Source organism: Poecilia formosa, unplaced genomic scaffold (assembly GCF_000485575.1).
Source record: "Poecilia formosa unplaced genomic scaffold, Poecilia_formosa-5.1.2 Scaffold273, whole genome shotgun sequence".
Classification (NCBI taxonomy): domain Eukaryota; kingdom Metazoa; phylum Chordata; class Actinopteri; order Cyprinodontiformes; family Poeciliidae; genus Poecilia; species Poecilia formosa.
The window spans coordinates 474,871-497,499 of NW_006800212.1; the positions used below are offsets into that span (position 1 = coordinate 474,871).

General features: G+C 39.1%; 3 protein-coding genes across 6 annotated transcripts; 1 reads left to right on the top strand and 2 right to left on the bottom strand.

Annotated features, from left to right (window-relative positions):
• The first annotated feature begins 300 nt into the window (after positions 1-300).
• Positions 301-17,385, top strand: LOC103151186 (carboxypeptidase Q). 3 transcript variants are annotated; one of them, XM_007571103.2, is made up of 11 exons: positions 301-363; positions 754-892; positions 2,368-2,583; positions 2,681-2,797; positions 2,882-3,089; positions 3,168-3,375; positions 7,983-8,094; positions 9,783-9,874; positions 10,470-10,565; positions 11,198-11,303; positions 16,395-17,385. In XM_007571103.2, exons 2-11 carry the CDS (start codon positions 754-756, stop codon positions 16,559-16,561), a joined length of 1,461 nt encoding a protein of 486 aa, XP_007571165.1. In that variant the 5' UTR covers positions 301-363; the 3' UTR covers positions 16,562-17,385. The 3 variants fall into 3 exon arrangements, with proteins under 3 accessions (XP_007571165.1, XP_007571164.1, XP_007571163.1); XM_007571102.2 differs by having other exon boundaries at positions 302-420; XM_007571101.2 differs by lacking the exon at positions 301-363 and adding an exon at positions 531-608.
• LOC103151185 (uncharacterized) lies at positions 16,720-21,176 on the bottom strand. Of its 2 annotated transcripts, XM_016681236.1 has the most exons (4): positions 21,079-21,176; positions 18,396-18,821; positions 17,461-17,608; positions 16,720-17,341 (listed from the first exon to the last, which is right to left on the bottom strand). In XM_016681236.1, exons 2-4 carry the CDS (start codon positions 18,642-18,644, stop codon positions 17,175-17,177), a joined length of 564 nt encoding a protein of 187 aa, XP_016536722.1. In that variant the 5' UTR covers positions 18,645-18,821; positions 21,079-21,176; the 3' UTR covers positions 16,720-17,174. The 2 variants fall into 2 exon arrangements, with proteins under 2 accessions (XP_016536722.1, XP_007571160.1); XM_007571098.1 differs by lacking the exon at positions 21,079-21,176 and having other exon boundaries at positions 18,396-18,941.
• On the bottom strand, positions 19,358-21,059 carry LOC103151184 (THAP domain-containing protein 10-like). Its single transcript, XM_007571096.2, has 3 exons — positions 20,473-21,059; positions 20,016-20,148; positions 19,358-19,931 (listed from the first exon to the last, which is right to left on the bottom strand). The coding sequence occupies exons 1-3, from the start codon at positions 20,917-20,919 to the stop codon at positions 19,741-19,743; spliced, it is 771 nt and encodes a 256-aa protein (XP_007571158.1). The 5' UTR covers positions 20,920-21,059; the 3' UTR covers positions 19,358-19,740.
• Positions 21,177-22,629: the final 1,453 nt, after the last annotated feature.

Below are 22,629 nucleotides of genomic sequence, written 5' to 3' on the forward strand. Positions count from 1 at the left end.
AAAAAAGAAAACTCTTTCTCTTTTCTTTTCTCTTTTCAATAGAACCAAAGTTCAACTTTGATTTCCCAAATTTTAGGCTTTTGTCGAACAGATTTTCTTTCAAAGTAAATGACACAGTAAAATACACAATTATTCCTATTGTGCGTCTTTGAATACTTGAAAGTTAATTTTTAAAAAATGCATTTACAGATATCACATGTTTTAAATACATGTGTAATACAAGTAAAAAAAAATAATTTTACGCAAAATTAAAAACATGTGTAATACTTTTGTTTTGAAAACTGACGCCAGCCGGAAGTTTGCATGCACCACAAAATAATACGGAAATAGAGATTACACTTCTGCATCTCTACATTGTATGCGGTGAGGACGTTTAACTCCTTATAAGATCTTGAAGCGTCAAAGATAACAATCTCAAGGGTTTGTGTTTGTTTATTTTTAATGTGATTTTATTTTTAAAAAATTACGATAATTGTTCCATTGACTTATCAGCTGTTGAAAAGGATTGTCAGGTTTTTTTTTATATCCTGCTATCTGTTGCAATTATGGTCAAAATTGACTTCCTGCTCGACATTAGTTTTGTGTGTGTGTGTGTGTGTGTTGCTCAGGTCAGAGTTTTAATTTATACCGAGTTCACATTTATTCTCTATGCTACCTCGTTGTACTGTTAGAAATCATATGTACACCAAATGTAACCCGTAGATTTTACTGGCTGTGTCTAATTTGTGGTCACTTTGACATTTCTTTCCACAGATGACATTAGAGGTGAAAGTGGCCTTTCTTCCTCCTCTTTTTATGTTTATCTTGTCACTTGGTTCTGAAAGCCATACTCTCTCTGAGCGCTTCAGAAGTCCTGCCATCAGGGTTGTATCTAATGAAACCACAAAGAAAGGTAAATAATTCATACACCTTAGCAACCAGTTGTTTTTGCAAGAAAAAAAAAACACAAATCATAGCTTTCATATTGAACTACTCTAGCCACCTAGCCTTTTTATTTTATTTTTTCAAAAGTAGTAGTCTCCTTTATTGAAACAATCCAGTAAATGAGAGCCACTGTTCTCTGCAAACAGTTCTGTGCAGTAAAGATTTTTTGTTATTGGACATAATGGCTCACTGCCCAGGGCACCATTATGTCCAAGGGCAACACAAACAAAATTAGGTTAGCTGTACTCAAATTTGTTTTTTCAAAATGGTACCTTGCATGTCTAGGCAGTAGAGAGTGGACACCCCCACAGTGTTGCTTTAGTGTAAGCACTGTACATTTTGCTAAAAGTATTGAAACTGGTATGTCTATTTTATTCAATTTTCTTTCTATTAGTATTTATTTTTTTTTCTATTCATGTCTTTAGGTTTTCAGAACTTACATTTGTCTTTTTACCTTCTTTCCCTCAAACTACACAATTGCCTCTTGTTCTATTTATTTATTCAACATTTGATTATATCTAGTGTGTTTTGAGTGCTGTAAAGCAGTGTTTCCCAACCCTGGTCCTCAAGGCACACTGTCCTACATGGTTTAGAGGTTTCCCTGCTTTAATGTGCCTGATTCAGCTGATTGCAGTTCAGCAAACGCCTGTTAATCAGTCATCGATTGAAATCAGCTAGACTGAAGCAAGGAAATACCTAAAACATGCAGGGCAGTGTTGCTTGAGGACCAGGGTTGGGAAACACTGCTGTAAAGTTCTTACACTTCTCTGTATAAAAAGAGCTCTACAAATAAAGTTTGATTGATGGGACTTTGTTGTTGATACCTTTTCTCTAACTTCAAAGTCGGAGATCTACAGCTCCAGTTCTTGAGTGCTTGTGTCCTGCAACTTCTGGATACCTTCCTGCTCAAACACACCTGAACTAAATGAATAGTTAATGACCAGGCCTTTGCAAAATTTGTTGACACACACAGGAGGCAGTTCGGCATTTTGAGTCGGGTGTATTGGAGTAGAGTTGAACCAGTTGGGGTAAATTTTCTGGGACAAACTCTTGGAAGATCTGTAGCTGATTTACATTCTTTCTCCTTGTTAATCTTCTTATCTATTGGACTAAAATTTGTTTTATAACCTAAAACCAATTGACGAGCTGCAGAATTTGCTTATCTGATTTGATTGTTGATGTTTTCACTTCTTGGCTTTGTGTTAACACTTAACTCCAGACCAGCAAACAGCCAAAGTTTCTTTTATAGAGGGTATAACACTTCATAGTGATAATTCATAAGTTATATTGTGTCACCTTCACCAAACTATTTCTATCTATTCAGGAATGTATCGACATGTTATTGTCGACATAATCCAGTAAAATAAATCCTAATTGTTCTGTTGTAGATTTAGTCAAACTTTTATAAAAAGAAAATACAGTTTATATTCTTTTGGAACCCAGCTCCAGATGTAGCAGCAGAGGTGGGAAGATATGAAGATGTGGCCAAGCGCATCATTGAGCTAGCTGTATTTGGTGCGGCCCAGAACCGCTCCTACAGACGGCTGGCTGACTTTACTGACACCATAGGGAACCGGGTCAGTGGGTCACAGAACCTGGAAATGGCTATTAAATACATGTACAATGCCATGAAACAGGATGGACTGGATGTTCATCTGGGTGAGTTTTGAAGATATGCTACGAAATCTTTCCTGAGAACCTCGATTTATTTATTTTCTTTTTGCATTTGTGTTCACTTGTCTTGTTTTTTCTACAGAACCAGTAAAAATCCCTCACTGGGTAAGAGGAAAGGAAAGTGCAGAGATGATTAAGCCCAGGACCAAGAGCCTGGCCATGCTGGGCCTGGGCAGCAGTGTCGGAACGCCTCCAGAAGGTTGACGATCACACTTTATTAAGCCATGTTAATTTGTGCACCAGCACTTTATTAGCATTCACTGACTTGTTCCTATCTGTTCAGGTGTTGAGGCTGAGGTGTTGGTGGTTCAGTCTTTTGAGGAACTGAAGCGTAGAGCCAGCGAGGCCACAGGGAGGATTGTGGTTTTTAACCAGCCTTTTACTAACTACCCGGAGACGGTTGCTTATCGCGGTTTCGGTGCTTCAGAGGCAGCTAAAGTGGGAGCTGTGGCCACACTCATTCGCTCTGTCACCCCTTTCTCTATAAACAGGTATTTGTCCCCTTTCGCTGTCTAGTGCCCCTCCAGTTAATGCGGATAGTTTCCCATCGTTGTGGTTTTTCCTTCTAGTCCTCACACAGGTTGGCAGACCTACGAAGAGGGAGTGAAGCGAATCCCCACAGCCTGCATCACAGTGGAAGATGCTGAGCTAATGTGGCGTTTGGCCCAAAACAAACAGAAGATTGTGGTCAGACTTGTAATGGGAGCCCAGACTCTGCCGGATGCTGACTCTTTTAACACAGTGGCCGAAATAAGAGGCTGGCAGCACCCGGAGCAGGTAGCATTCACTCATGTCTACCTGCATGACTTATTTATCTCTGTAAACCATCAGACCACAGTCTCTTTGTTTTTACCTCACACAATAAATCTTAGTCGCAGGGTAAGCGTGTTGGGTGGATAATCTGAATGATGTGCATGGAAAAATGTATATATTGTTTAAGGTTTATACAATACTAAATCTAAAAAAAAATCGTTCTGTGTCCCTACTTTATCATGTTGGAGAAGGATTGCAAGGCTACCCCTGGTTTTCCTTAACAAAGATTTCCCAAAGTGTTTGGTCAGCATTTATTTTGCTGTAGAGGCACCTGGTCTTTCTGGGAACCTCTATCTCACAGAGCAGATTTCTGTTATGTAAACAAGTGTATTTCTATGTTCATAAACTTCCAAAATGTAATTATTTGAACTGTGATTTAGTTATAAGTAGTATAAAGTTGGCCTGGCACTTTTTTGCCTACGGTGTCTTTTCCTCACGGACACTTGGTGGGTCTGGTTGGGTTTTAGTGTCAGGGCAGATTTTTTTTTTCTGTAAAAGGAGAACAAGATATTCCTCCTGATGCATAAATGGCTTTGTTTCAATAAAACAATAGATTGCATGTTGCTACGACAACAAGGAGAGCTGGCCATAATAGTTGTAAAGAGATATGATTTCTCCCCCCCAACTGGTCCTCAACTTTTATGTTATGAGTCTTTTATGGGGAAATGACAAAGTAATTGGTCTATAAATGCACTGTCTGAAAAATCATTTATAGCTTATCCTGACAGAAGAGAGGAAGTGTAACAAATATAGTTCTGCTCAAATTATTTACACTTAAGGCAGTGCTTCTCAATTTTAGTCGTTAGGCCCTCCTGTTCTGCTTGTTTTAGATGAGCCTGTATTCCAGAACAGCTGATTCAAATGATTGCATGACCATCACCCACAGCTTCAATACAGGTGTGTGGCAGAAGGGAAACGCCTAAAACATGCAAGGCAGGGGGCCGTGAGGACAGGAATTGAGAAACAATGTTTTGATTTGACCAAAATGAGTCTTCTGACTGGAAGTAATAATGCTTTTGAGTGGCCAAGCCAAAGTCTGGCTTGAATCTGATAGTTAGGTAAAGATTAAGGTGATGGCAAGGAGGCCTTCAATCTATATAATGAGTTTCCCTTTAAGTTTTGAGAAGAGCATAAATAATGTTCGACATGCCTTTAAAGACAGAAGCTGTGACAGTTTTCTGGTCTGATACCTTCAAGAGCTTTTGTAAAACACAATGCCAAATAGGAAAGACTTATTTGAGAAGCAACTCCTGATGTCCATCAATCTGAAAAGCTCTATTAAAAAAAGGATTTCCCCCTAAACCGGGGTGATCATCAGCAAATGGAAAACATTTAGGACAGCTGATAATTATTCCTGCAGGAAAAGGTCCAGCAAGCTGCTCTGAAGGTCAGACTGAGATGAATCTCCAAAGCTGAGCCCTGGGCCTCAGTTTGCATGTTACATGTTCATACTTTTTTTTAAATAATATTTGAAATGCATGCACTTAAATTTCCTCTTTCTCAATCAGATTTAAGTTAGCTACTATTGAGCTTTCTATCCCAGCAAGCATTGCACAGTTTCTAGCGGTGGCATAAAACTTAGTTTTATGTCATTGTTGACAAGGTGCTGATTTTATGCTCCATGTGTCACTACAAATTATGATTCATCGATTAGGATTTTCATTCTTAACATTACATTAGAAATAAGTTTATAATGTTTTTGCTTTTTGAGCTTCTAGCCACGGTCCTGAGCTAACATTCAGTCCATCTGTGTAGGAAAGGGAACTGAAACACATGGTCAGTCTGACATCATGTCTGGCCCTGAAACTTTGTGTTCCAGCTCACTGTAGCAGCAGCAGTTGTGGCTGGCTGTGTGTGTGTGTGTGTGTATGAGAGAGAGAGGGAGAGAGAGAGCGAGCATGCACACTTGCTTAAAGAAAAATGTACATTTGAGGTTTTGTGAGTCATTTCCAGTTAGGTTGCCCTTTTAAGTCATCCAAGACTGCTGAGGTGCTTGGATTTTTTTTCCCTCCCACTCAGACTTTGCTTTCAATCTTTCTTTGAAATAAAATTTTGAAACAGGATATGTACTAGTTTATTCCCCTGTAGTAGGTTGTGCAGCTTGTTGAACATGTAAACTGTCTGCAAAGTTTACACCGACGTTTGGAGGCTTTGCTGTTTTTCCCTCAGAAAGGCTCTGATGTAGTTCTCTGAATCACTGTGTAGGATTTCTGCTTCACTTGTTTTGTTTGTGCTGCCTAATACATATTTTAAACTGTATAGTAATCATTTCTAAAGCTTTTCCCCTTCAGTTGTGTCCAGACTTGTAAGTTGTTAGGCTGGGAACAAGCTGTACAATCTTTTTCCTGATTTTACCAAAGATTCACTGCTGTACTAAGCTTGTATCCGTCTGAACTAGTTGGGGACAGTCGGCATGGCTACTTGAGACAAAATATCTGGGGGTGTGAAGGCTACGGATGCAAATTTAGAGATCTTTGAGGGAAACGGATCCAACCTCAGATGCAGTCAGTGAAACGTTAAAATATTTCAGGCAAATGCAAATGTAGTGTGAACTGATTATTACCTATCTACCTACATTCGTGTGTTAACAGCATCTTATCTTTTCTGTAACAGGTTAGTTACAGTACAAAAACTTAACATGTCAAATATACACAACAAATGAGAACCAAAACACTAGAGGTTGTTTTAAATTTGTTTTCATTTAGTTCGAAATAAATGCAGCAATTAGATGTTCAGAATGGAATATATAAATGTATTTTTATGGAATGTTTGTGAGTACTCCCAGTCTTTTCTAAATCTGTAAAATGATGGAAGTGTGGTGTTTTTCCAGATTTAAACACCATGGCATTACCATGCCAGTGTTTTTGGAATATGTAAAAAAAAAATGCACATGTTAAACTAAGCAAATATGCAGCTAAAAGTTGTTGAAGGGTGACATTTTGACATTATGTTAATTCAGGCATCAATGCATAAAACTTCCACGAAAAAGATTTATGTTGCAACTCGTCCAGTGAAAAGAACAAAGTAAGACAAACTGTTGTCTGAGAAGCAGCAGCTTGGTGGCTTAAATTGGCAACTTATCCAAGGAAATGAGAAGTGCTCTGAGCTGAGTCTGATCTGCCAGTAAATCACATCGGTGTTAAATGATGTGTCCAAACTCTGAATTAAAATTCCAATTGAATTTAGATAGATTTTGTCATTTCTCTTATTGTTATGACCATTTTTCCCAGCAGCCATGTCAGCAGAGTACTTTGTATTGCAGTGGCAGTCTAAAATATAGTTTTAGTGAATGGAAGCAGCTGAAAGTCTTATCAGTCTTTTTCCACATAATCAACCTTTATCATAAGCATTCGAATAAACTACATATTTCTTTTCTTTTTTTTGCTTTGTTTTTAATCTGTAAAGCACTTTGAGTTTCTGCTGGGGTGAAAACAAAGGTTCACTTGATAATGTGCCTGTCAAAACAATGTTTTTACCGCGTAGCCCTGTTTTAACACAAATACTTTTTCCCTAAAAAAGCTAATGGCATACATCTGGCTGACAGAAGTGAAGTTGTAATACTCACCTACAGTCAGACAGCAGCTGCAGAGAAACACTTTATATGCTTCAAGTTCTAGAGCTGCAGCGACTTTGGTTAAAAATTAAGGAGGGATATTTGGAGGGAGTTGTCATTTATTTAATTTAACACCACAACCCACAGAGGTCGGCAGACATTTTGTACTGCCAGAGGACTGCTTAGAAATCATAGTAAACCTATATATTTTCATAGCTGGGAAAATTAATGCACACAACAGACACCTGTGGTTGCATTGATGTTCTGGCTGCTGACTCTGCTTAAATTATCCGCCATCAATTATGGAGGAAAAAAAAACAATGTCTTTTGTTCCTTCTCTTGAGTCCTGTTCTTATACATAAGCATTATTTCAGGTTTTGAAACTGTTTCTGGTGGGTGAGAAGAGCCAATCAAGTGCTCACTCCATTGTTTTTGAGTGGGTGGGAGATAAAGCAATTTGCTTAAGAAGCAAGTGATTATTTGGTGCTGTAGTAACTGACAGTGTAACTAAATGTGAAATGTCCTCAGTTTAAATGGTGTAAAAGTTGCTTCTCCACTGATTAATAATCCATCGCTGACAGAGGATTTAAGCTGGACACGGAACAGTTCATTTCAAGGAATGTTTTGACTTCTGGGTTGTTGACCAGATAGTTTGTCAGGTCAAGATCTGCTTTTCGTAACTTGGGGGTCAGAATCGTCCAGCTGATAGGAATGTCTGTCTCGCTTTCAGATTCCTGAACCAGATACAGAGATTCTGTTCTTTTACCTTTTTTGATCTTGTGTGTTAAGGAAAAAAAAAAAAAAAGCTGTTTTTTGTTTGATAGCATATTGTCCATTAAATGTAAGATATATTGTTTGTTCAATAGAGTTGTTTAGAGATGTGGACGTAAAAAGGGCTGGGTAGCAAAATCTTATTCCGTGGAATATCCCTGAATGTGCATTTTGAAACTGCTGCGTCCTTACGCTCCTGCAGTGGCTCCTGTTGATGTTTACACAGTTTATCTGCACTCTCTGACAGGTTGTCCTATTGAGCGGTCATCTGGACAGCTGGGATGTGGGCCAGGGCGCCATGGATGATGGAGGTGGAGCCATGATATCCTGGGAGGCTCTGTCCCTCATCAAGGACCTGGGTAACCCTTGGGGAAATGTAGAGGGAAAAGTTCCACATATACAATATTTAGCTCTTAATACCTCTCCTTCTTATTTTACGTCTTTGCCTGCATAACCAGGACAGTTTCTGCTCAGACATGTCGATATCACTCTTTATTTCTGCCTTTGCAGGCTTGTAGTTTTAGAGGAATGACCTTTAGACACAGTTCTAGGGCTGGTTTGGGCTAGTTTTCACTATCTGCAGTCTTTAGAGGGGATTCACCTAAGGAGTAGGGTTTCAGTTGCTTTAGGAGGAAAAATCCCTCGCATCCATTTTAAAAACCAATCTTTGAAGGAGATTTACGCACTGATGTAATATCTATGTAACGAGATGATGTTATAGTGTGGCCGTTGATATCTTCAGCTTTGTTTTGCAGATGTTCTTTGGGAACATTGCATCCTACAAAATCTGATATTGCTTTAACTCATGAGAAATATGAGCCTATTGTGTTTCAGAAGTTCCTTTCACCTCTGACATTCCCATTGTTTTCCTTGGACTGGCCTCATTTTTAAGCATGACAGAAAGGCTGCTTGCTGCAAAAATATTCCCAGCTCCTCCTTTTGTTCAAACATTAGAAATATGGTGAGCAGTAATGGAAATACAGCAGTCCCATAGCTGGAGGAAATAACCTATTGCTCTTCCCGTTAACCCTTTGTTAAAAAAGAGAGAGATATTCCTCCAGATCGCAGAAGGCAAGACAGTAATCGGTGTCCCAGGCATCCTCATCACTCTGTGGAGAGCTTTCCTGTCAGCTATTGTGCATCTGCTTTGCCAAGACGTGGTTAGGAGTTTCTCCGTGAAGATGGAGGGAGGAATTCCCTCTTGATTCAGATTTCTGAGGAGGCTGAAATCCTCTGCTGGGCTTTCTTTGCCTTTTATTTTGGTGTTAACGCTCCAGGAAATAGGTCGGGATTTTATCATATTACATTTTAGTGAAGATTTAAAGTTTCTCCAGCATTTTAATTTAACTTGATCATTTTTAGCTGGAAATAAAAGACATCATAGAGGCCTCCCTTCAGCAGTTAAGTCAAAGGATTTATCTCCTTGGAAATCATCTGAAAAGGAATCTGGAGCCTCTTGAGGAATGTTAAGGAGTGACTTGCTGCTGCAGCGCCATTCTGGGCCTCTTCTCTTATTGCTGCTGCTTTGTTGGCGTCAGTCCTTAAAACAGCTTGGCTCACAAAACTAACCTCACATTTACCTTTCCAAACTACAGCTGGACCCTCTGATGCTTTTAGATATGACCACTGCAGATTAACTCTAACCACAGAGCAGAGCATGCAGGACAGAGAGGCCTGAGGACCAGGGTTGGGGACCTATGACCTAAGTGACAAACTAAATACTAAACTCTTTTGGTTGTGTTTCATGTACACAACTGATAGTAGTTCACTTAATAGAACTATAGATTTCTGCAGCCTCTCCACTGGCTATGCGTCACTTGGCCGGGTCTTTAGAAAAATGTTGTCCTTTCCCAGCCTGTTAGTTTTGGTGAATAACCATATCTTGGTAGGTCTGAAGCATGGCTAGGATTCTTTAAAATCCTAGCCATGCTTTAATCTTCTCCACAACTGCGCCCCTGACCTATCTGCTGTGTTACCTGGTCTTCTTGATGCCGTTTGTTCACCAATGTTCTCCAGGCGACTAAACAGTGTGTTCATCTTCTCGAAGGTTTGCGCCCAAGAAGAACTTTGCGAGCGGTTCTGTGGACAGGTGAGGAGCAGGGTGGTGTCGGTGGACAGCAGTACTTCAATCTACACAAGGTACTACTGCTCTCCACTTAAGAGAGGGGGGAAAAACACAATAACAGCCTGAAAGCAAATATCTCTCCTGCTGAAACAGAGCAGGAAGGGTCAGGACATTGTGAAAGCGCCGCGTACGAGTGTGGAAATGTTCTTCCAGCAGACTGGTGAGCACTTGGCCAGCTCCCAGATTTTTCTATGCAGCAATCGAGTCTTACAGTTTCCTTTTTTAGAGCTTTGGCTTCCCACCAGGCTCTAAATCCTGATAAGCCAACTACTTGAAACCAGAGATAAAGAGGTTATGCATTTTTGAAAACAAACTAATCATTTTTCACAAGGATGCCATAACTCTCATGAGGGCTTTTTATGTTCTTTCTGAAATGTGTAAATAACAATTTATTTCCCTTTTATAATAACAAAGTCACTTTAGCGACTCCTAGTGGTTGTTTATAGTATGTGTGATCAGATGTAAAGGTTGATGTAACTGACTGGATTGAATCTTTTGTGGGGTTACAAACCATTTTGTGCCTTTTTTTTTTCATGCTTTCCCAACATTGTGTTTACATTTGCTTTATCTTATCCTCACCCACCTGCTTCACTTCCTTTCCCCACACAGGAGAACATCTCCAACTTTGACCTTGTTATGGAGTCTGACTTGGGGACGTTCACCCCGATGGGTCTGCAGTTTTTAGGCAGTGATGCGGCACGAAAGGTGAGATCAAAGGTCAAACTACAAAAGGACTCAGCTGTTTTTAGAAACTTAAGACATCAATTGTACAGGGTGAGGTGAGAAACTGTTGCATGGAAAATATTTGTTCAGTTCAGCTTGAAATACTAAAACTTTACTGTTTATTGATACAGAAACATCTAAAAGAAATTATAAAAAATATGTGGAGTAGAAAATGGTTTGTGTTTTTAGATTTTATTCTGTCTCTATTTTTAGTTGCTTCAGTCAGAGCCATTTATATGTTGTTTTTTTTTTACTTATAATGTAATTTTTCCCCTTTTATTTGCAAAATCTGGCCTTCATTTTAGACAGTTTTCTTCTTTAAGGTCCTCATACCCATCCATCTGTCCTTTCATCCATCAGTCTGTCTTTCTATGCGTCTTCTGTTTCATCTGTCCACACATTCATCCATAAATCTTGAAATCAGACAGCAATTGACTGAGAAATCAGAACATTTGGCTTTGGGAAAATATTGGGAATAAAAATGTATAGGAATCCCATGTGACACTTTATCATATGGCTTTGAATCTGTTGTATAATATAAAACAATAGATAGGTTTTACCTCTTGCATTGTTATTAAAAAGCTATAACAACAAATGACTTTCCGTATCTACAGGTGATGGAAGAAGTGATCAAACTTTTGGCTCCCATTAATGTGACCAAACTGGAGACCGACGCTGAGGGAACAGATATCTTTCTGTGGATGCAAGCAGGAGTCCCAGGTTAGTGTGATCAATATGCAATATGCATGTGCAAATGGCACATGAGGTAAAATTAAGTGGACACGCAGAAAAACGAAGACCTATATGTGCTAAAACCTTAAATTGCATTTTTCAGAACATGCATCAAAATGGAAATACCCATTAGTTGTGGTTGTCTTTTTCATAGCCTTTTTCTGCTGATTGCGGAACTATAAACAGCTTGGTTTTGTTATAGGGAAGTGGCGATAGAAATTCAATGGAACCACGAAATGAAACTTTCAGATGGTCTAAGTATGGATATAAAGCTTCCACTCAGAATCCTGGTATGAAGTCAGAGATCGGAAACCGGACCTCTAACTGATGCCAGACGTCGATCTTTGTGAAAACGTAAACTAATATTAAAGCATGGGGCCGAAAAGTATTCTGTGAATTGCTTTGCAGAGCTTAAATATATATGCATCACTTTTAATCCTGTTGTTGAAACAGTTTCTATCATTTCGTTGCGATGTATGTGTATGATCTTTAGAGGAAACAAAGAGAATCGCATCACAAGAGTTTTCCTTGTGGAACGTTTTAAAAGCTGCAGCGAAACAGCTGAGAGTTCAGTGTCTCGATCAAAGGGCATTTTTCCAGCATTACTGTCTTCAGTGGTGCTGCAATCAGCCTGTTCACTTACTCAATATTATACATGTAATACAAGCCAAAGGGAACAAAACTGAAATTTCAAATTAAACAATTTAGAAAAGATAGGTGCAAGACTGTTTATACAGGGTAAGTATTAATGAAGATACTCTGATCTTTGGCAGCTTTAAACCATAATTTATATATTTTTTCTGAAGATATTCTAAGCAGGAATAAACTTCTCAAAACGGGAACAATTCGCTCTGAATGTACAGCCTTAGATAAGCAGCAAACCTAGAGCCCTCTCTTCCTGTCTGCTCTTGGATAGTCGCTGTGTTATTGTTGGGTGAAGAAACCATTTTGGAAAGTCCAGAAAGGAGGGTGGGGTACAGATAAAACAAACTGTACAGATCAGTCTCATTTGGTCAGATTCAATGATTCTCTGAACAGGTTTTTAGAGGCTTGCTGTTTGTTGCTGATTATTTGCGTAGAGATGGTTTTTCAGGCTTAAATAACAATGATGATAAACCAACTGCTTTTTGTACAAATTCCACACATTAATCTTTTCCAGTTCTATTAGATCACTTTTGAAACAGAAATTAACCCCCAATGAGCCAAGAAAAGCAACTTTGTTCATTGCTGTTTGCAAATGTCGCTTGCGCTTCAGATTTACGGGCGTACCAGAAATATGGAAATGTAAAGTTCAGCTAGGAACTTCTGCATGTAAAAAGAAAAAGGAATTAATTGTGCTACATTTTTTTAAACACACAAAATCTAAGTGATTTAAATTAGTACAGCCCTAAAGTTATTGTTTCTGGCACTCTAAAGGAAGTGCCAGAAACAATAACTTTAGCGTGTTTCTGGCACTTCCTCCTTTTACTCACAGCATTTTTCATGTCAGAGTAATCCAAACATAGGCCCAATTGGAATATTCCTGTCATTTGCAATCAAGACAAATTCTCCCCAATCCTAAAGTCCTGATATCAGGATTTTAGGATTACCTCTTTAAAACTTTGACCGATTTCAATAATTTAGCAGTTTGTCTTTTTGGAAAACCTACTTGGTCCAAAACTCCAAAATTTTATATATTATTATTTTCACACATTGTCCTTTTTTTTTTTTTTTTTCAAATATATGAATCCATCCTATTTATCCCAGACTGACTAGTATAAATATGGAGCATATTTAACTGTTTTTTATTACAAAGATGCTGTCTGTTTAAGGAAAACTGTTAAGTGTGAAGAGCAAACAAAAAAGTAAAATAATGTTTGAAAACATTTTTAAGATCAGTAGATGTTTGGTATGACGCTTTATAGGCTGACGCTATCTTGTTTCAAGCAAAAAAGAAAAAAAATGGCATGCACTGAAGAATAAAGACGGCAATGAAATATTTATTTCACAAATCAAATTACACAATCTAATTTGGCCTAAGGCCACAGAGTTGGTAACAAGCTTGGCATCTTTAATCCAAACTGCAATTTCTTGGCTATTTCAAAGCTTTGTGTCAACATAGTGTGATTTATTTTCTTTGTGCAGTAGTCTCTGTGGAGTCATTCCCCTCAAAAAGAGAGCTGCTTTGTTACCTCTGTAGCTTCGATCCAGGAAATCCATGAGATCAGAAATCGAACTGAGACACAGGGACGGCTCTGGGTCCCGACAGCTTCTGTGCCTCACAGGGAGCTTCCACAACATGGGGCAGATGGCAAGGTGTGAAATATTGGTGCGAAAAGTTGTGCAATTAAGCCTCACGTGGCTTTTCTAGGTGAGGCGTTGCAGCACCAAAGAAAAAATTGCTCTGCGTGTTAAAGTCTGTCATTCTCCACTCGGAAGTAAAAGACATCTGCTTGCACCTCAGCGTGATGCAGTTCATGTCGAGTTGGATTTGCTGCTCTCTGAGGGGACCACTACCTCCTCTGCCAGGCTGAGTCGAGGTCTCTTGGATGGTCTCTCTTTCAGCTTTTCTCCAGGCTGCAGGAGCAGCAGGGGGCTGTCTAAGGTGATGGTTTCTGTGCAGACGCCACAATTTCGTCTCTTCACTCCGACCTGCGTACCTGCAACACAAATTAACAGAATGTTTAAAACAAATGCATCTGAAGACAATCGTGTAAAAGACCAGTAAGCTTTATCGTTTCGATTTATTGAAAGGTTAATTTTCAAACCTGTGCTTTTAAAGCTGTTCGGACACGTGACAGGCAGGCGTGCACCGACTGCTCGTGTTTCTGTGGTTATGGGCTCGGTCTGGGAGGCCACATGGTTTACAGCAGATGCCACCTCACATGTGGTTTTCACACGATATTCCTAAACATTGAAACAAATGATAGGTTTTACACACCCGACCTCAACTGGTCAGCATTATGTTATGTTTTTGAATAACATATCAGACATAAAGCAATAGTCGGTAGTAAACAAACTTTTTTTTTTCTCATCAAGCTCATGTTAACTCGCTCATGTCCATCTATCCATTTAGACAGAAAATAGTAAAAAAAAAAAAATAAACTCTCTGTTTTCCAGACTAGTTTAAGAATAGTATGAATTTGAGCCTAAACCAAATGGAGGTGATGCAGATACTTTTTGTGTAAATTTCCAGAATAAGATTTTCACTCAATGACCAGTAATTCAATCCAAAAAGTTAAGACATTTCTGACACATTTTTGGATCTACAACAATTTTTATTTTCTACAAAATAATCAGTTTACTTTAGTTTCTTTTCACATGCTCATGTTGAATACATTTAACATGCAAAAATTATATAATTCGAAATTAAAATACTTAGCTATTTCAATTTGGAAAACAAAATTTGACAATTTTAGCCAGCAAAAGAAAAAAGTTTGAACACTGGTATTGGGCCCTTTCCACACTAGACTTGGTGGTCAACAGAAATTTAGGAAATGTATCTATATAGTTTCAAGTTTCAGTTTTTGAAATGCATTTACAAAATACAACAATTCCAAATAGGGACGAGTATTTATCATATTATGTGATAAATTTCTTGGAAGAATTTTGATTTATTGTCACAATAAATTTCAGTGTTAAAAAAAAACAATTATTTTTACTATTTTATCCACTGTTAATGAATTTAATATTCTTAAATATATTAATATATTCATTTATATATATATATCGCTAAACTGCGAGCAGTTTAGTGATAAATACATTTGTGTTTGTGGGGGTTTGATTAATTTGTCATGCAATCACACCCATGCACTAGAAAATAAGTAATAAATAGTTATAGTCGTCACTTTTACCGTTATCACAATAGTATCGCAAAATGTCGTGATAAAAATAAATCCCCTACTTCCAAGTAAATTCACTTGAAGTCCGGTGAATTATTTCTAAGTGAGCGACGTCCCCTCGCTCGGAAGCTCACTGCATAAGATTCGCTCATCTGATTGGTTGAAGCTAGCTCGTGCTCCTCGGCTTATCCAATGATCTATTCGGAATTAGAACTACCGACCGCTTTCTCCTTCCTAGTGCATCTGCACACTTTGCAGGCTTTTTTTTTTCCAGCACACACCCGCTTCCTGTACTTACATACACTCCTGGATCGTGATACGGGTTCCGGAGCGTCGGAACCGCTCCATCTCTCAGCTGCAACTTCTCCGACCACTTGGACCAGTTCAGGAAGCAGGCTTTTGTAAAATGCTGTGCACATAACACAAGGTCGGGTTGGTACTGCTTGGGGATGCTGTTGAAGATGAACCGCAACCACTTCTCCTTCTGGTCGGCGCGTTGCGGGAGTCCAAACCTGATCTGTTGAGCATCGCAGTTCAGAATACAGCGTCTTTCCATCTGGGCCATGCCTGCAAACAGTGAAGCGTATCTCCGCCGGAAACACGTGACCTCCACTTCCAAAAAGAACGGAGATGTGTGTAGTTATTTGTTTGCTCCAGCAAACTTTATAGCCATGTAATATATGAACAGTAATTGTGCAATAAACCCCCAGCTCTACTGTATGCATTTATTTATGAATGATTTAATGTTTTACTTGCTTTTTGGAGCTTTCCCAGGAATTTTTCAAATAACTTTAGAAGAAATACAACTCACTCATTAAAAGTATGTGCACATGTAAAATTTTATTTTAAAAAGAGGTAATAGTTGTTTTTTTATAATAACTAATAGCTTGCACTCCACAAGTCACACCTTTTGTGGAGGATTGGCAAGAAAAAAGCATATTTTCGGAAGCTGGTCACAGTTGATTAAGATGAATTAAGCTAACTACCAGACAGTCCTGGAATAATGTCTATTAAACGCTGTGAAAGACGTGGACGAAGGGGCAGAGGTTTATATTCCAGCAGAAAGATTCTTACACATACGACCAGAAGTGGAATAAAACGGTGTACAAGAAAGCATATTCATGTGCAGTACTGGCTTGTCAATGTCCAGACCTAAATCAAATGGGGAATTTGTGGAAACACTTGAAACTATTGTTCTATGTATCGGATCAGATTTGTGACCACTGTGTGTGACTATTATTCTTCATGTTGCACACAGGGGCCAGCCTTCATGTGGCAGACAGTCGTTACTTTTGGTTCCACCACAGCGAGGGCGACACCATGACAGTCCAGGACCCTCACGACATGGACCTCTGCTCGGCGTTGTGGGCCGTGGTTGCGTACGTCGTGGCTGACCTGGAGGACATGCTGCCCAGAAGGCCGTAATGTCAGATTTATCACAACCTGAATCGGGTTGCACTTTTGCTGAATGAGTTTTTGTCCTCAAAACGACACGAGTGTTGGGATGAATGAGAGAACATAAAATCTGATGCACAAGGGTAGCATGTAAAGTTAAATTAAGCCCAATATACTTGAAAAGATTTTCAGAATTGGATTTTTACTGGCAATATTCTTGAATGGCAAATGTTCAGTGCAACACCTAGTTTTATTTTATCTTCCTGTCAAGGGCCTGATTCTCTGTCAATAACCACTAGAGAAAGCCTGTCTCTAATGGACAATGAGGACAAGCAGGTTTAATTAATGGATGGAGGCATAGCCATTCTTTTTTTTTCCTATTAATGTAATATTGTAATAAAATTAGGCCACAAAATACAGCATAATGCAGATTGCTAAGAGATATTGATGTAGAACTGAGCTTTCTATCCCAGCCAACACTGCACAGTTTCTAGCTGCGGCATAAAACTTACAGCTTTGTCATTTTTGACAAGGTGCTCGATAAATATTTTCCCTGCACCAAAGACAAAAGCTACATAGACATCTGCTTTTTTTGTTTTCTGGTCCAAGAGGTACGTCTGCTGCACCAGAACGGTCCACAGGTTCACGTTGAGCTGGTCTTGTCCTGAACAGCTTCCTCCTCATATTCCAGTCCAAGTCGAAGTCTCTTGGATCGTCTTTTTACCAGAGTTGGTTGTAGGAGCAGCCGTGGTGACTTTAAGGGGTCTGTGCAGATAATATGATGTTGACTATTAAACATCACCTGTGAGCCTGTTTAAAAAAACATAAAAATAAAAATGTTGAAGTAACGGAAAGTTTTCTGAATGAGTTTTATTCCTCAAATTTATTATTTTAGTAGCGGCAATCCCATTATGTGCAAAGTAATATACCTGTAGTTTGAACTTTAATTTGTCGGGGTATCCTGGTCAGCTGTGTGCCGACTGATCGTGTGTTTGTGGAAATGGACGGAGGGTCGGTCTGGGACGCCACATGTCTTACAAAGTACATCACCTGGTACTCCGTCTTTACATGACAGTCCTAAACAGCCACACAAACCGGGAGATTTTACAGCCCTTATCACAACCTGTCAATATTACCTTACTCTACGCTTTATAACAGGAAATGACAAGCCAAAATCTAATATTAGAGCAGATCAAGACAGTTCACCCCTTAGAATTTTGTGATTTGTTAAATTACATATACTGCGTGCGTCTGCATTGCACAAATTCTAAGTTAAAGTCGAATAAGAAAAAATATATACTTTTATTTATTTTTTTTTATGTAGCTGTTTACTTAAACATATTCAAGTTATAACAATATAACTTAACCTGACATGACAAGTTAAAGTTATATATGCTGAAAGTTCAGACGTTCAGCTTTCCTTTGAGGGCAAATCACATTAAAAATGGAAGAAGGGTGTGGGAGTTTCAGCCGCCTTGTTTTTAAAGGGACCAAAAATAATTGGCCAATTGACTCAAAGGCTATTTCATGGGCCGGTGAGGGCTATTCCTTCGATATGCCATATTTACAGAGAAAAAAAAAAAAAAAAGTTGATTTGTGGCTTGGTGCTCACATTTAGAAGATTTCAATGTGAAAAAACACTTGCAGTCAAAGAACCGCTCCTTACATTTGGCTACATACATTCTTATTTTACTATTACTTATTTTGCTCCATTACATCAAATCAATTTCTTAGCCTGTGAACCTGCCAATTAAGTGAAGCAAGCCATCCCAGTAAACATAAATGGTTGATCAGTGAATAAGAATGAGCAGGTTCAGGTATTTTCAATCTAATGAGGGGAAAAAAGTGCAACACCTTTTATTACCTGAATAAGAGGTGTCATTGTGGCTCCTGAACAGTATGATTCATCCTCATCCTCCTCTTTTTTTATTTCTACTGATGCAAGCATGGTGGAACTGCCCGGTGGGGTCGGGCTGATCTTTCTGCCCGTTTTACGGTCATCCTCTTTGGCAAGTAATACAGGACTTTTCTTAACCACCACAGGATATATTGTTGGGACCTGAAAGTCATCTATCAGATCCAGCTTCCTAACCCATTTCATCGACCAGGCCATGTGGTTTGTATAACAATCTGGCTGGAAATGCTCGCTACAGATCCTCGATGAAGGAGTGTTGCCATTCCAAGACGGTCTGGTCCTCCTCACGAACTCATTCCAGGCTTTTATCGTCTCCAAGTTATTCGGGAATCCATGCAGGATTCTCAAGTACGGCTCAGGTCGTTTCCCGCAGCCCTGAACGACGCAGATGCACACCATTGAAGGAATAAATCACTTAAAAACACGCGAATTGAGAGAAAAACCAGGTGGGAAGAATCCCAGTAAACACTCCGATCAATGACACATGCGAGGTTTGTGTACTTTCTCTTCATTACCGCCACCAACTGGATTGGAGGATAAGTACAGCACTGCTGTCCCTCGTCGCTATGATGCGTTCACCCAGTTTGCATGTGCGATCCTCCAGGCAGGAGAAAAGGTAATATAATCATTGGGAAGATAAAAGGTGATTAGAAATACTTGAAATACATTTCTAACGACAAATGAAATCTGAAATAATTTAATAAGCCTAAATCTACACTGCATGAGAGCCACAATAGCAAAAACAAGCGTGTCACATTTATTATCAGAATGATCTCTTTAAACAATGAAGGAAAACCCAGCTAGTGTTATGAATTAGAAATCCCGTTTTATGAAAGAAAAAAAAAGCTGTATGTAAACTTATGGTTTCAACTGTAAGGTTTCTACTTGCACAAAAATTGGAAATGGAGCCATTCATTGATATGGTATTTTATTGTTCTATTAAGCAGCAGTGGAGTTGCTCTCAACAAAAAGAGGGCTAATGATGTCGCTACAGATTGTTTCCAAACAATCTGGTATGAGAAGAAAATCCCAAAAAAGTGAGGTTCTAGCAGCTTTTGTCCTTTTCACATTGCCAGTTTCTACGAGATATTGAGATGGACCAGAGCTTTCCACCCCAGCAAGCATTGCACAGTTTTTAGTTGTGGCATAAAGCAAGTGCATCACATTTATTAACGTTATGACAAGGTGCTGGATAAACTTTTTCCCGCACCAACGACGAAAGCTACATGGACGTGTGCTTTTATGCACCTCTGGTCCAAGAGGTATGACTGTTGCACCGAAACGGTCCACAGGTTCACGTTGAACTGGTTTTGACCTGAACTGCTGCAGATGCGATGCCTTCTGAGGGAGCCTCCTCCTCATATTCCAGGGCAAGTCGAAGTCTCTTGGATGGTCTTTTAACCAAGGTTGGTTGTAAGAGCAGCCGGGGAGTTTTTAAGGGAATTGTGCAGACACCATAATCTCGACCCATTTTCACCTGTGAACCTGTGAAATTTACATGGTCAGTTTTGCTTCTCATATTTATTACTTTACAGCATCAACAATCACATTCTGTGTAAAGTAACATACCTGTACTTCGGGATAACCTGGTCAGCTGTGTGCCGACTGATCGTGTGTTTGTGGAAATGGACGGAGGGTCGGTCTGGGTCGCCACATGTCTTACAAAGTACATCACCTGGTACTCTGTCTTTACATGACAGTCCTAAACAGCCACACAGATAGGGAGATTTTACAGCCCTCGTCCCAACCTGTCAACAATAAGCTTTGTAACCGTATCTGTCAAGACAAAGTGTAAAATTAGTATTTAAGTTCCCAAAAATCATGTTTTCATGACATGACGCATGTGTTGAGGTCATGGGGATTTGCTGGAAAGTATTTCTTAATCCATCCACTCTTCACACAATCATTTCTTCTTCTAATTAATGATTTGCTCTAATACTGACAAAAAGTATCTTAGGCTTTGTTTCACCGCAATCAGTTAATTCTTATGAGAATTCCCCCCAAACATTTCCTTAATTATTTATACCTGAATAAGAGGTGTGTCTGTCGTTCCAGAGCAGTGCGTTTCCTCCTCCTCCTGTTTTATTTCCGCCGATGCAAGCACGGTGGAACTACCTGGTGGGTTTTGGTGGGTCTGTATATGTATGCCTGCTTTGAGAACATCCTTGGTGAGCGATGAAGCTTTTTTCTCAGCCACAGCAGGATAAATCGTTGGCACCTGAAAGTCATCTATCAGATCCAGCGTCCTAACACATCCCATCGACCAGGCCATGTGGTTTTTGTAACATGTTGGCTGGAAATGCTCGCTACAGATCCTCGATGAAGGAGTGTTGCCATTCCAATACGGTTTGGTCCTCCTCACGAACTCATTCCAGGCTTTTATCGTCTCCAAGTTATTCGGGAATCCATGCAGGCTTCTCAAGTACGGCTCAGGTCGTTTCCCGCAGCCATGAACGACGCAGGTAAACACCATTATAGGATGAATTCATTTAAAAACACTAAAAGGCGCAAAGAACAATGCTAATAAACACACTGTAGTCAATAACAACCGCCGAGACGCATGAGCGATTTGTCTTCCATTTTCTCTTCATTACCGCCACCTTGTGGATTGGAGGATCGGGCCTCTCTTTACCTGTGAATCCCAATCTAGTAGAATGTCATAGAAATCATTTAGTTTAAAAAGGAAAGCTTAACCTGTCATTCACAGGTTGTCATTCACAATACAGGGGTGTCAAACTCCAGTCCTTAAGGGCCGCTGTCCTGCAGTGTTTAGATGTCCCACAGGTAAAAAACAGTGGAATGAAATGGCTTAATTACCTCCTCCCTGTGTAGATCGGTTCTCCTGAGCCTTGCTAATGACCTAATTATTCTTTTCAGGTGTGGTGCAGCAGAGGCACATCTAAAAGTTGCAGGACAGCGGCCCTCGAAGACTGGAGTTTGACACCCCTGTCAATGACAGGTTAAGCATACATTACAAACAGAACAACATACTTCCGTTAATTTTAAAAGATCATGTATTACAGCAAATGAAACGTCCAAATTATTCCCCCCACCCCCAAACATTTCAATATTAAGAAATATTGAATTTAACACAGAAATGTTGCAATTATGTCATCATGAGGGAAGTATGCTGACTTGACTCCACAAGTAAGTCAGTCTTGCAAAGGTTATTTCAAAAGAAAATTATGATTCACGGAGGGGCATACCCAAGAACGTCAATGGAAAGTTGACTGGAAGGAAATTTGTAGTGGGGAAAAATGTGCAACAGTAACAGGGATGCATGCTGCCTTGTGGGGATTGTGAAACAAAGTTCATTCAAGAGTTGGAAAGAAGTTCCTAGGGTGTCTACTGCAGCTGGAGTTAATGCTTTGATAGTGACTAACTGCAAACTTATAGGTGCTTCCCTTGGAAGTTTTTTTTTTTTTTTTCATTTTTCACTTTTACTGACACCAGATCTATCACTAGTTGTTTCCCTTCCCTTCCCTTGTTAGTGATTTTGATATACTAAAGAATGAGTGATTAATTTTTTGTGTGTGTGTGTTTAAGGTGTTTGACCATATACATGCAGAATTTACATTATACGTAACCTGTTCTTAGCTGTGTGTTAAGTGTCAGTGTAATGAGAAGTGAACCTCCATATCAATCTCAAATCTTTCGTAGCCTCAACCAGGTTTTCCTTCAGGATTTCCCTGCAGTTAGTTTCTTTCACTTTCCGATCATCTCTGAAACAGCTTTCCCATCCCTGCTAATGAAATGCATAATGCTGCCGTCATATTTTTTCCTTCTTTGTGACTCCATACAGTATTTGAAATGCAGTTTTAGAACCTAAATATGGCTTAATAAAAATGCCCACCACACTTTTCAGATTTTCAGTGGTTAAAAAAAATCATATATTGGTAGATAGCTTGGAGCTAAAATTAAAAAAAAAAAAAAAACCTTTGCACTATATGTATATTTTAAATATTTCCTTTTTCCTTATATTATGCAAAACTTTAAAATGAGCTAATTATAGAATTTGTGGTAAGAAGTGAAAGATTAGACATGACTACAAAGAAAATATAAGGAAGAAGAAAAAGGAATTGAGCCTTATGAAGATGAGAGTTTACTAAGAAGAGAGAAAGGCATGAGAGTTAGTCAGTTTAAAGGAAGTGTGAATCATGCACAGCATCACACTTAAAAAACA